The sequence below is a fragment of the Capra hircus genome, chromosome 11, assembly GCF_001704415.2.
Source record: "Capra hircus breed San Clemente chromosome 11, ASM170441v1, whole genome shotgun sequence".
Taxonomy (NCBI): Eukaryota; Metazoa; Chordata; class Mammalia; order Artiodactyla; family Bovidae; genus Capra; species Capra hircus.
This window is the reverse complement of record NC_030818.1, coordinates 88,171,401-88,185,077: the sequence shown is the minus strand read 5'-3', so window position 1 is coordinate 88,185,077 and position 13,677 is coordinate 88,171,401. Positions and strand designations below refer to the sequence as shown.

At 37.6% G+C, this 13,677-nt stretch overlaps 1 protein-coding gene across 5 annotated transcripts in view; it reads right to left on the bottom strand.

Annotated features, from left to right (window-relative positions):
- The window catches only part of KIDINS220 (kinase D-interacting substrate 220kDa), a 92,957-nt gene that overhangs the window by 2,989 nt on the left and 76,291 nt on the right, over positions 1-13,677 (bottom strand). For 3 of the 5 annotated variants that reach the window (XM_018055691.1, XM_018055693.1, XM_018055692.1), the window contains 4 exons: positions 12,770-12,802; positions 8,507-8,635; positions 4,028-4,126; positions 2,330-2,563 (listed from right to left, as the gene is read on the bottom strand). In XM_018055691.1, the coding sequence (XP_017911180.1) occupies positions 2,330-2,563; positions 4,028-4,126; positions 8,507-8,635; positions 12,770-12,802 (495 nt within the window). The remainder of the gene's footprint in view (positions 1-2,329; positions 2,564-4,027; positions 4,127-8,506; positions 8,636-12,769; positions 12,803-13,677) is intronic. The other 2 variants (XM_018055694.1, XM_018055695.1) reach the window with 1 other exon arrangement.

Sequence of the window (13,677 nt, the reverse complement as noted above, 5' to 3'; positions counted from 1 at the left end):
AAAACAAAAACAATAATTTAAGAATTCAAATAAACCAAAAAAAAAGCAAAATAAACATGAGCTTAGGAAATATATATATATATATGGACAATAAGAATTGTTAAAGTTATTAAAAATACCAAATTCTTTTAAAAGAATTCTGTATAACACAGTTTAACAAAAGCTGTGAACTTATGAGTAATTTTAGTGTTATTAGAAAGCTTTATATAAATTTTAATAAAATTAGTTTACTGTTAATATTTAAAAGTATAATTTAAGGTTATATTAACAACCTTAGGACATGTTTTTATAATTTCAAACTTTTAAATGTATTTAAGGCAAAAGTCACCTTCATTGATAAAATATAAAAGTGCCTCTTAGAAAAGAGAAAGAAAATGAGAGTTAAGATAGGATCTCAAGAACAAAATACTCACATCTTCAACGTATGTTAAAAAGAACCTTTCTCAACTTGCACAACATGAAGTTTCTGTCAAATTTCAATTCAGAGAGAGTAAATGTACTCAAAATGCAAAACAAAAACGAAAACAAAAAATTTTAGAGCAAAAGTATAGAGTGCAATGGAGAAGATGAATATTGGGTCCGAATGAATAGAAATGGAAGCCACGAGGTCAACAATGAGGTCCAAGTAAACAGAGAAATAAAATATTTTTAGACGTTTGATCTCCAATGTGAAGTTTTAGGATGAGAATTGCTTTAGATCCCAGAGAAGGTAATACACAACGATTAAGAAATAAAGATTAAGGGGAAAAAAGGAAGGAAATGGAGAGAAAAGAATCAAGGAAGTCTGAGAAAGGAAACAGCCAAGGTTGAAACAAAGCAGAAATAAGGTAGAGTCTTGCTTGTACAGGGAGGAAATAACCCAGCCCGCAAGAAGTTTCCCTTAGACCCAGTGAACACTGAGAGGACGATGCCACTCCCTCACAGCAAGTGCAGTCTTTGTACCCCTCCCAGGGATCCATGAGGGCCAAACTGTTTTCCTAAGCATATGAAGATGACCTTTGCCTTTCCACTTGCATTCTCACAATGATGCACAGTGGAGTCCCCAGAGGTTCCCTCATGTGTGACCTCCCAAGAGACTGAATGCCGAAGCAGCTAAGGCAATCTAGCTGACTACTATTAAGCCAAGCATGAAAGATTGGTAACACAATTATCATTTTCAGTAAATATGTTTTGTTCTCAAAAATAGTCATTTTTCATAAAAGTGTCATCTATGTTGGTTTACACTGGTTTAAAAGATAACTGGTTTATTTTTAAGTTTCTCCGTTTTTATTTCTAATATGGCAAATACTGAAAGATAAAACTTATAAAAACAAAAGCTCTTTAAGGGTCCTTCAGTAATTTTTAAGAGTGTAAACAGGTTCTAAGATTTGAAATAAGTTTGAGAGTAGTGGTACTGGAGGGAGGCTGGGAGAGCTGCCAGGGCATGGTGGGAACACCAAGTATGGAGGATGAGGATTTCTCAGGAAATGTTCAAAGGAATTCCAGAGAAAATAAAGGGATTACTGCTGTTCAAACAGAGAGATAAAAGGGTCAAGTGTGGACTTAATTTACTGAAAAATATAGAAATTTTTATCTTAGTTAATGCACAATAATAAAATGCTTTTCCAACTTAATGAAATAAGATTTATAGTAGGTAGAAAAAAGTAACAACAACAAAATATTTTTACTACCAAACCAAACACAGCATCCTTACAAACGGCAGGCCTAACAGGCATTGCTTTTTCTAAATACAGTTCCCTTTCCATAGAGTTCTTTGTAACTACTTCCTGTTTTTCCTCCCTTGCTCGTCTTCTCTCTGTTGTGTGCCCTGCTCTGATCTTTTCCTAGTTTGTTTTTCCTTTCTCTTTCTCATGTTCTCTCACTTTTGTTTTTAATCCTGATCCTTGCCTGTCCTCCCTCTTCTAAGAACATCCAAAGAAAGAGCCCCTCCATGACTAACATCAGATAATAAAAAGGAAATGAATATCCGTGAAGATGTATCTTAAGCCAATGCTTACTGAATTGAACAAGAAAATAGCAAGGGAAGGATGAATTCAGCTAACTACCTAGAGAGCCCAGTTCCTATTTACCTTCAATGCCATTACTCTATTTTACTGTTTTCACAATTCTTATCAACTTCAGAAATAATGTTATTGTCTCTGTTTTACTGACTGTCCTCTCCAGAAGAACACAGCTCCTGGAGAACAGGGCCGCCTCCCTCCACCCTGTTCACTTGGGGACTCACTGAAGAGTTTCTAAATGACTCTCTGAATGCACCAACAGAATCCCGGCTAATTCAACCCCGTCCTTCCTCTTCGGCTCATGTAAATAACGGCATTCCAGTAAATACCTGCCAACTCAGGTTGCTGTGGCGAGGAGCCCCTTCGTCCAGGCCGAGCGTGTTCAGTTCTTCAAAGCTGAAGTTCAGGGTGTAGGGAGCCTGACTGGAGAGCTCGGTGTGGGGCAGCTCGCTGTGTGCGGAGCGACGAGCAGGTTCACCGTGAGGAACAGAGCTGCTGTTTTCACTCAGTAAACGTGGGTCTTCAGGGACCACTTGGTTTTCTGCATTTCTCATTTCTAATATCTTAACAGTAAACAAAGTCAAATCACATTTTAGAAGCTTTAGAAATTATTTTAAAAATTAAACACAAAGGAGAAAGCAAACTTCCTGTAAGTGAATTTCAAATAAATTTCTCCTATATCTGCTTATTTTTCATATTAACAATGCAACTGACCCTTGAATGACACAGGTGTGAACTGTGCAGGTCCACTTACTCGCAGATGTTTTTCAATAGTGGAGATGGCAGTTTTTACTACGTGGTCCAGGGCTGCCTGAATCCACAGATGTGGAGAAGCCCTGGATATGAAGGGCTGACTCCAAGTTGTCACTGGATTAACCTCCAAATTGTTCAAGGGTCATCTGTACTAAAAGTAGTACAGCTGGCCTTCGGAATCCAGTGGTTTTGCAATTGCAGAATCAACCAATCACAGATTGAAAATATTTGGAAAAAAAGATTTCAAAGTTCCAAAAATCAACACTTGAATTTGCCATGCACTGGCAATTATTTGCACAGTATTTACACTGTATGAGGTATTGTAAGTAATCTGTAGGTGATTTAAAGTATATAAGAAGGTGTGTGTAGTGTACAAATACCATGCCATTTTATAGAAAAGACTTGTGCATACAAAGACTGTGGAATCACGGGGGTCCCAGAACCACTCCCCAGATACTAAAGGATGACTGGAATGACGACAATCATCGTACGTATGGTACACTCTAATTTGGCCATTGTATTACTAGTGCAACGTAACATTAAGATGAAGCACAACTGGAGCGTGTCACTGAGCAGCAGAGCTGGACGGCAGCTAAAGCAGTAGAAGCTACTGCAGTGGGGCAAGGAGAGCTCAGGACAGAACTGGGCTCAATTCCAGAAGTAGCATGGACACATGGGCATTTACAGCCCAGGAGCGAGGGGGTCGGTGGGTGGGAAGATGCGAAGAGGAAGCCTCAAGAGTACCGGGGTGGGGAGGGGTGTTTTCTGGCTGAACCATCTTGATGGGATTTGTGCTGGAGGTAGGCCAGGGGTCTAGCACATCACCGGGGGTTGGGGGGACGATGAGGAATTTGATTGGATATCGAAGGTGATCAGGCATTAAGGGTGAGGTTCTTTCTAAACTGACTTTAACAGAATTCTTGCTACAACTCGGCAACACAGGCCCAACAAGAACAGATACCAAGGTCAAGGCCTATAGGATTAGAGAAGCCTGACTGAATGAGGTCAAGGAGAGTGTCTTGGTCAATGAAAGCGTGGAGAATTGGCAGGTGGTCTCTCTCCCATATTTCCAAGCGAAATGCCCAAAAGCAAATATTGCTAAGAGCTGCTGTATATACTCTACATAACAGGATATACAGGAGCCCTACACACAAGTGTAAAATGTCATTCTTACATGTTTTTTAAAAATATAGGAAAATATCAGTTTAGACCAGTACTTACTGGCACTTCTTTTATAAAATGCTATAAATCTACAAGTATTAAAAATATCTTACTGCGCTTCTAAAAAGATGCCAGTCTCCAAAATTCATATTCATTTCCTTCTTCAGTTCATCAATGTTACACTGAGCCAACACACGGCCATTTATGTTTGCCTGAATAAAAACAAACACAAGATAAACAAAATGTGAGAAATTATGAATTTCCAGTGATTAAAAAACACATTTATATTAGAGATTAGAATACACTGACCTAAAGAAGGTTATCATCCCACATAATTAGTAAAAAAGCACAGTCTAAACAACGTAAGTCACTCCATGTTTTCCCAAGCGTTTTGGGTGCTCAAGTAAAATAAATCACAAGGATCAACCTCAGAGTTAAACCCAATTATTTCCAAAACTACCTACCCTGCCATGAGCAATAATAAAACTGTTAACTTTTCCCTTCTAATCCTATAAAATCTGAGCACAAAGGCAAGCTGCTGGGAGGGGACACAGACGTCCATCAGCAATGCTGGTCGCTCACTGACAAAGTTCTAAATGAAGTGAAAGTGAAAGTCGCTCAGTCGTGTCCGACTCTGTGACCCCATGACTATACAGTCCATGGAATTCTCCAGGCCAGAATACTGGAATGGGTAGCCTTTCTCTTCTCTAGAAGAGACTGGGGACTGAACCCAGGTCTCCCGCATTGTAGGCGGATTCTTTACCAGCTGAGCCACGGGGGAAGCCCAAGAATACTGGACTGGGTAACCTATCCCTTTCTCCAGTGAATCTTCCCAATCCAGCAATCAAACTGAGGTCTCCTGCATTGCAGGTGGAATCTTTACCAGCTGACCTACCAGCTGAGTTACCAGGGAAGCCCTGATAAGCCTTCATTTACTTCTAAATAAAGTAAGCACTGACAAACATGTTCATCAACTACACCAGATAACCTCAACTACCACAAATGTCTACCACAAGGTTCCCAGTCTATTAAATGCACAAAAAACAATCTTATCACCACTGGGTCTCTGATGAGGAATGATAGAATTTTCTTAATAAACAGGCAGTTTACTTATTTTACAAAACTACAAAACCCGATTTTATTAACTGTGGTAAAGTATTAAATACCTGTGTTTAAAATCGACAGAATGCCCAGTTTCCAAATTAATTCTGAAGAAAAGACTGTACGGAGCAAGCCTATAGCAGGGGTCCTCTGTGGAAATTCAAGGAGGTTAGCAGTTCTTAAGAAATCAATGGCCATGATGGGCTTTAAACAGCAAGGGCCTGTTAGCAAAGAGCTCAGCAGGGAGAAAACCACTGTCCTGAGGGAAATAAAATCCCCACAAAGGATTCATGTGGAGGTCTCACTCTCTCCTGACTCTAATCAAGCTGCCTAGAGGAGAGAATGAGGTCAGTAGCTTGGAAAAGCAGTGCTGGACACTTTTGCAAACGGGAATTACATCTGTGAGAAAACCGGTGCTATCTGAGCATTTCTGACCAAACGTAGGTTATCGTTACTAAGATAGTCATCAGTCAGTTCAATTGCTCAGTTGTCTCCGACTCTTTGGGACCTCATGGACTGCAGCACTCCAGGCTTCCCTGTCCATCACCAACTCCCGGAGCTTGCTCAAACTCATGTCCATCAAGTCGGTGATGCTATCTAACCATTTCATCCTCTGTCATCCCCTTCTCCTCCAGCCTTCAATCTTTCCCAGCATCAGAGTCTTTTCCAATGAGTCAGTTCTTTGCATCAGGTGGCCAAAGTATTGGAGCTTCAGTCAGCATCAGTCTTTCCAATGAATATTCAGGACTGATTTCCTTTAGGACTGACTGGTTCCATCTCCTTGCTGTCCAAAGGACTCTCAAGAGTCTTCTCCAACACCACAGTTCAAAAGCATCAGTTCTTTGGCACTCAGCTTTCTTTTTCTCACATCCACACATGACTCTCACATCATACATGACTACTGGAAAAACCGTAGCTTTGACCAAACGGACCTTTGTTGGCCAAGTAATGTCTCTGCTCTTAATATGCTGTCTAGGTTGGTCACAGCTTTCCTTCCAAGGAGCAAGTGTCTTTTAATGCCATGGCTGCAGTTACCGTCTGCAGTGATTTTGGAGCCCAATGAAAGAAAGTCTCTTGCTGTTTCCATTATTGCCCCATCTATTTGCCATCAAGAGATGGGACCAGATGCCATAATCTTCATTTTTAAATGTTGAGTTTTAAGCCAGCCTTTTTACTCACCTCTTTCACTTTCATCAAAAGGCTCTTTAGTTCCTCTTTGCTTTCTGCCACAAGGGTGGTGTCATCTGTGTATCTAAGGTTACTGATATGTCTCCCAGCAATCTTGATTCCAGCTTGTGCTTCATCCAGCCTGGCATTTCATATGATGTACTCTGCATGTAAGGTAAATAAGCAGGGTGACAATATACAGCCTTGATGCACTCCTTTCCCAATTTGGAACCAGTTTTTTGTTCCATGTCCGATTCTAACTGTTGCTTCTTGACCTGTATACAGGTTTCGCAGGAGACAGGTAAGATGGTCTGGCATCCCCATCTCTTGAAGAATTTTCCATAGTTTGTTCAGATCCACACAGTCACAGGTTTTGGCGTAGTCAATAAAGTAGATGTTTTTCTGGAACTCTCTCGCTTTTTTTGATGATCCAGCAGATGCCGGCAACTTGATTTCTGGTTCCTCTGCCTTTTCTAAATCCAGCTTGAATATCTGGAAGTTCACGGTTCACGTAACTTGACTTGGAAAATTCTGAGCATTACTTTGCTAGCATTGTGAGATAAGTGCAATTGTGTGGTAGTTTGAGCATTCTTTGGCATTGCCTTTCTTTGGGGTTGGAATGAAAACTGACATTTTCCAGTCCTGTGGCTACTGCTGAGTTTTACAGATTTGCTGGCATATTGAGTGCAGCACTTTCACAGCATCATCTTGGATGATGGATTTGAAATAGCTCAGCTGGAATTCCATCACCTCCACTAGCTTTGTTCGTAGTGATGCTTCCTAAGGCCCACTTGACTTCGCATTCCAGGATGTCTGGCTCTAGGTGAGTGATCACACCATCGTGGTTATCTGGGTCATGAAGATCTTTTTTGTGTAGTTCTGTGTATTCTCGCCACCTCTTCTTAGTATCTTCTGCTTCTGTTAGGTCCCTACCATTTCTGTCCTTTATTGTGCCCATTATTTGTATGAAACGTTCCCTTGGTGTCTCTGATTTTCTTGAAGAGATCTCATCTTTCCAGTTCTATTGTTTTCCTCTATTTCTTTGCATTGATCACTGAGGAAGGCTTTCTTATCTCTCCTTGCTATTCTTTGCAATGCTGCTTTCAGATGGATATATCTTTCCTTTTATCCTTTGCCTTTAGCCTCTTCTTTTGTCAGCTATTTGTAAGGCCTCCTCAGACAACCATTTTGGCTTTTTGCATTTGTTTTTAAGGATGGTCTTGATCACTGCCTCCTATACAATGTCAAGAACCTCCATCCATACTTCTTTGGGCACTCTATCAGATCTAATCCCTTGAAACTATTTATCACTTCCACTGTATAATCGTAAGGAATCTGATTTAGGTCATACCTGAATGGTCTAGTGGTTTTCCCTACTTTCTTCAATTTAATTAAGTCTGAATTTTATAATACGGAGTTCATGATCTGAGCTACAGTCAGCTCCTGGCCTTGTTTTTGCTGACTGTATAGCGTGTCTCCATCTTTGGCTGCAAAGAATATAATCAATCTGATTTCGGTACTGACCATCTGGTGATGTCCATGTGTAGAGTCATCATTTAGAAGAGGGTGTTTGCTATGACCAGTGCATTCTCTTGGGGCAGTAAGATAGTATATATGTCCATTATTAACTTTTTAGATGCCATTCTTTAAAGTATGTAAATACTAGATGCTGTTGTTAATGTTCTACTTCACTGTATTTCTGATAGAAAAAGTATAACTTAGTAGAAATATCTATTAAAACTGGGACTCAGTTAGCTCTGTACATGGAAAGACATCCTCACAATCTCAGGTTCCTGGTAGTTACTGGAATTGCAATAAAAGATCTAGGAAGAAAAGAACCTCTTCAAATGTGTCAGCCTTGCAAACCCAAAAGTTAAACGGGACATGATCAGAATCCTCTAAGAATTAGAGGGAAATGAAGCAAGCGTGGTTTACTTGGATAATTGTTAAATCACAAATATTACAACTAAAGAAAGTGTAACATAAAAGAAAAGGCTTTCAAGTGTTCTATGCTGCATACTGGAAATGTAAGTAGTTGTCAACCTTAATCTGAAATCCTTTAGAGCTTTCAATCAACATTTCTCATCAAAGCACTTTTGACTTACATGAGATCACTGTGAAGTAGCATTGTAACACAGCACTTTCTTTTATCCATCTCTAAACTAAGGCACAAAAGGGCAATTTTAGGATACAAATAGTAAGAAACCTATTTCCACCTGAGCTTTCCCATCTCAGCAGAGAACTCATCTTTGATAGCCTAATGCTCGCTGTCCACAGAGCCCGCCTCCCGTGCCCTCGAGTGAGCAGGTCAAAGTGCAGGTCACCTTTTTGATGGTTGCACAGTACTGAGGCAGCATGCTCTGGTCCAGCCCTTCGATTTGTTTCAGTTTCTCACAAACTGCATCCACGTTCATTGAATTCAGTGGTATTGTACCCGAGGCTGGGCCTGATCCCTAGGTAAGTCATGGGAAAACACATGTATAAACAGCATTTAATGTCAGATATATGCAGTCATGTGACAGAGAAACACTTACGAAATTACACTATAAAGTACTTCAATTAAAGATACATTTTCAAACTTAAGTAAAAACAGTGAATGTGTGCAGCATGGGACATGCCATTAGAGAACAGATTTAGCTACTGTTTACCTTAAAGAGTATCTTTTATTATAGCAGATATAGCCTGATCAAAACCACTTTTCTAAGAAGACATAAGTTCCATGAGCCAACCCAAGGCCAACTTCAAGAAAGCCTAATCTCAAACCTCAAGAGAGAAAGGTGTAGCCCTTAATAACAGAAAGACAGGGCCTTAAAAAAATAAAAGGAATAGGGGGAATCACTGATGCCTATAACATACAAAAAATACAAAAGGTAAACCTATGAGATAATTTTAAAAGTGCTGACACTCAGCAGCTTTAAATGCCTTCACAGAATACCTTAATAGTCTACAACAGCTGAAGTTTTCAGATCTTGATCATATTTTATATCCAAGAGATCTTGGATAAGAACCTATACAATAATCGTGTAAATATAAAAACAACAGTATTACTTCTTAACACATGTGGAAGTAAATATAATCCATCAAAATTCAGTCTCATTTAAAATAAAAATCAAAATAATACACCTAGTGTTTACTGAAAAGAAAAATATTTTCTGAAAACAAAGACATACTAAAGAAGTATTTGCCTGTGGCTAATTACATACGAATCTCCTCAATTACAGATGTGGTCACTGGGGTCCAAAGAGGTAAGTTGTGGCTTCAAACTCACAGAATAAACAGCTAGTTAGTGGTAGATTCAGATTGGAACCCTAGCTTAACAGGTCTTACAACTTCCTATTTTCTTTGTTGCCACTGTCTATTTTTAAAGAGTTTATAGAAACTATAACCAAAATAAAGAGAAGACAAGCCAACAAGTATAGAGGGTAATGTTACAGATGATCTGTCTTGTTTACCAGTCAATTTAGTCTTAAAATGATAAATATCATTTATCCTATCCCCAAGGATGTGTCAATTTAAATTTTCTACTGCCTCTTTTGTCATCATCAAGAAAGAAGTAGACGATGACAGCCAAAACTGCCTGGGAGCTATTTGTTAAACGTTATTTGTAACATGAAAGCATAACATAATATTCTATTATGAATTGATAGATATACATACACACACAGTATATAAACAAAATATACCTAGTTACATATAAATATAGCTAGCAAATGAGACCATACTGAACAGACAGTAAGGTAGTCATTTTATAAGAGGGAGCCTCAGCAAGTTTACAAGTGTAAAACAGTCCCATAAAAATCTGTAAATTAATGATTTGGAATATACTATTTATAGCCTGTTTTTAATTAAATATAAATTTAAAATATGCCATATATTACATGGTCTGAAGTTCAATTACTTCAAAAATACTAAGTAGAGCACAACACTAGTATTTCCACGATTTAGTTTTCATATTTCTATACATAGTTATATTTTCTGCCTGGATGAGAACAGCCAATATTTAAGTGTTAATTACCCACTATCTGTATGGAAACTTTAAATGCTTTCTATGAATTTTTAATAACCATATTTGTTTTTTCTTTCTTTTTAAACAGGTTTATGTGAAATATAATTCACAAACAATTCTCCGATTTAAAGTACACAATTCAGTGATGCTGAATATCTTCTCACAGCTGTGACACCATCACTACACTCAACTTTAAGACATTATCAGAGCCCTAAAAAGCAATTCTACACTATTAGCAGTCAACCTTCATGCCTCCCAACACCCAGTCCCAACCCCTAGCAACCAGTGACCTACTTTCTGTCTCTGCGGATTTGCCTATTTGGGATATCTAAACAGAACCACACAATCTGTGACCTTTCGTAACTCACTTCTTTCACTTAGTATGTTCTCAAGGTTCATCTATGCTATGGCATGGATTCATACTTCATTCTTTCTTATCGCTGAACAGTATTTATCTTTTAAATGATCTTTAATACTGTTTTTCAAATGTTTTCATTCCTCAACCTATTTCTCCTTTCTGGGTACATTTATACTTGTCTACATTTCCGTGATTAGATAAATCACAAATGCACAGTTTGATCATACTGGATTATAACTGGATTATAATGATAATACTGGATTATAATTCACAGAATTAAATGCCATGAATCCACACTGATATAAATAAAAAGTTGAGAAAGTAAGTGAGGAAGAAGAGACAGCTTTTACTTATAGAATTCCAATTAATAAATGTAGAACGGAAAAGAAAATTACCACCTGGAAAGCACAACAAAAGTGGCGGTATACAAGACACCACTGAAACTCATGAGAAAAGTATAAGGAGGAACAGGATTATCTGCAGGGTTTCAAAGTATCTCCCCCTAAATATTCATTCATTACAAAGGGAAAGACACAACCTCACAGTGTTGAAACCTAGCAGATGCTGCCCCAACCACATGACTGAGGTCCATATGACCACTGCAAATATGCAGGCCCTCAAAGACCCTCAAATGTGACACACGGGGAAGGACATGCATCACGTTTCCGTGGGTCTCTTGCAAAGATGTATAATCTCCTTCTAATCATTAGGAAACGGTAAACAAACCCAAACAGAAGGGCAGTAGACAAAATATCTGATCAGTTTTCTTCAAAAGTTTTACGATCATAAGAGACAAGGAAAGACTGAGGAATTGTCACCGATTAGGAAACTGTAAGGAGAAATAACAAAATACAACTGGACTGGATCTTGGACCAGAAAAATGAAATTAGTGGAGAAACTGGTAAGATTAAAATAAAGCCTGTATTAAGAGTATCGTACAAATTTTCATTTCTGTTCTGGAGAAATACACTACAATTAGGAAAGATGTTAATATTAGGGGAATACATTTTTGTACCTTTGAAGTCTAAAATTATTTTAAAGTAAAAAAAGTTTTTAATCACAAAAAGCTTTTTAATTGTGCTAAAAAGAACAAGTATAACAGACATGGAACTGATTAACTCTGTCTGTGTGGGGGCAGGGGAAATGTAAAATGTTAGAGAGTAACATTCCCTTTAAGAAGGGACTCAAGAGAATTTGGCAAGACAGACACATTAATAAAGACACTACTCTTTCCTCTAAAACAGGAAACTCCACATTGTTTTACTTTCATGATCCTTCAAGACTTCTACATTTTATCACTTGAAAACATATTTTGTCCCTCACTGGGGATTATGTAGAAGATACATATTATCTTTGAATGACTTTTAGGAGTTTTCTAAGAAAAAGACACACAGGGTACCCTGTAATTCCATCAAAGCTATAGTCAGAATATTGATTATTTGTGAGTGGGATCTTACCAAGATAAGGAGTAGCTTATCAATATATTAAAATACAATATGCTTCTTTGAATAAAAGAGAAATGGTAACTACTCGCCCAGTTTAGAAAAAAGTAATCATATACAATAAAATTATTTTGAAACCAAATTACCCTTAGTATCGAAACAACAACCTTTGGATGGAAACCTCACAAAAGAAGAAAAAGTACAATAGTTGACAAGGAAAAGGTATATTCAATAATTCAATATGTTAAGTTCTTAATAGAAAACATTACTTAATACACAGAATGGTAATACTTAAGAGTTTATCATGCATATTCTTACTTGAAATTTACCTGTTATAAGTCAAGGAAAGATCATTTCAGTATATATCACAATCTACTAAAAAACTTTTTCTAACACAGAAAACTGAATGCAGAAGATGTTAGTTTGCTTAAGACTGTTAAATATTTACAAACTTCAAAATATAGACAAATCAGAATTCCTCCAGGTCAAAGTAAAACAAAACAGATTTAAATTACTTTGATGTAATTATATTATTTTATATTGTAAGTAGATTAAAACTATACTCTGTAACATCATCATCTTCAGTAAATTATCAAACAAGCTTAGAATTGATTAGCCAGAAATGAGAGCCATGCAGAGGCTGAAAGCAGCTATTAAAAATAAACCCAAGGCACTGAAATGAGCACAGGTTTATAAACAGCCCAGCAGGAAGTTGCCAATGATTGCTTCTAACAGACTAAAATAAGAAAAATGAGGAAAATTTCACTGAAAGTTTCTGTACCTGTCTCTGTTTGTTAAACCCAGAGTCACACGGCTTTAAGGAAGGAATAAAACAGAATGAAGGACACGAGCTTAAAGGAAAACATCAAACACAGTTTTGTGATAAACATAGGCAGCACTTCTGACACTGTTTTCCCACAACTCTGAACACACCATCTCTGCAGCAACACAAAGGAACACCCGTGCACACACAACACACACACACAATTTAATTTCATTAACATGTGCTTGGTAATTTTAAAACTGTACTCTCAAATTTAATATTCTTTCTGTTAGAAGAATAAGCCATGGGCCATACATTTAACAAGAAAACCAGATAAATCAAATTTGCTATAAAAAGTCAATATTCCTACTATATACAATTATTTTAAAAATTAATTTTTAACATTCTGATTAAAAAACTGCAACTATTAATTTCAGACCAATTAATTGCAACCTTTAATAGTAAGGTTTAAATACTTGGAATTCACATGATCTCTTCATAAAACATTTTCTAGTCACACTAATAGTTAATGTTCAGAAATATACTTTTCAGATTTAGGTTTTGTTTCACTGGGCATGCACTGAAGTATCATTTGAAAAGAAAGGCCATAAGAGCCTAGCAGCTCAAGAAATCATAAATGCAACAGTGAAAAAATATTGGCACACTATCAGTAAGGTAACTATTTTACTGATGCAGTTTTCTTTTTTTATTTTTTTGTTTTGGCCACATGGCACGGCTAGTGGGATCTTAGTTCCCCAACCAGGGATTGAACCTGGTCCCTGTCAGTGAAAGTCCAGAATCCTAAACAGTGGGCCAGTAGGAAATTCCCGATGTAGCTCTTTACTAATTCAAAGCTGACACACAGCTATCAATTATTGTTCTGCACAGATTAGGCTGGTGGTAAATATTCTCAAAATAGTTCAAAT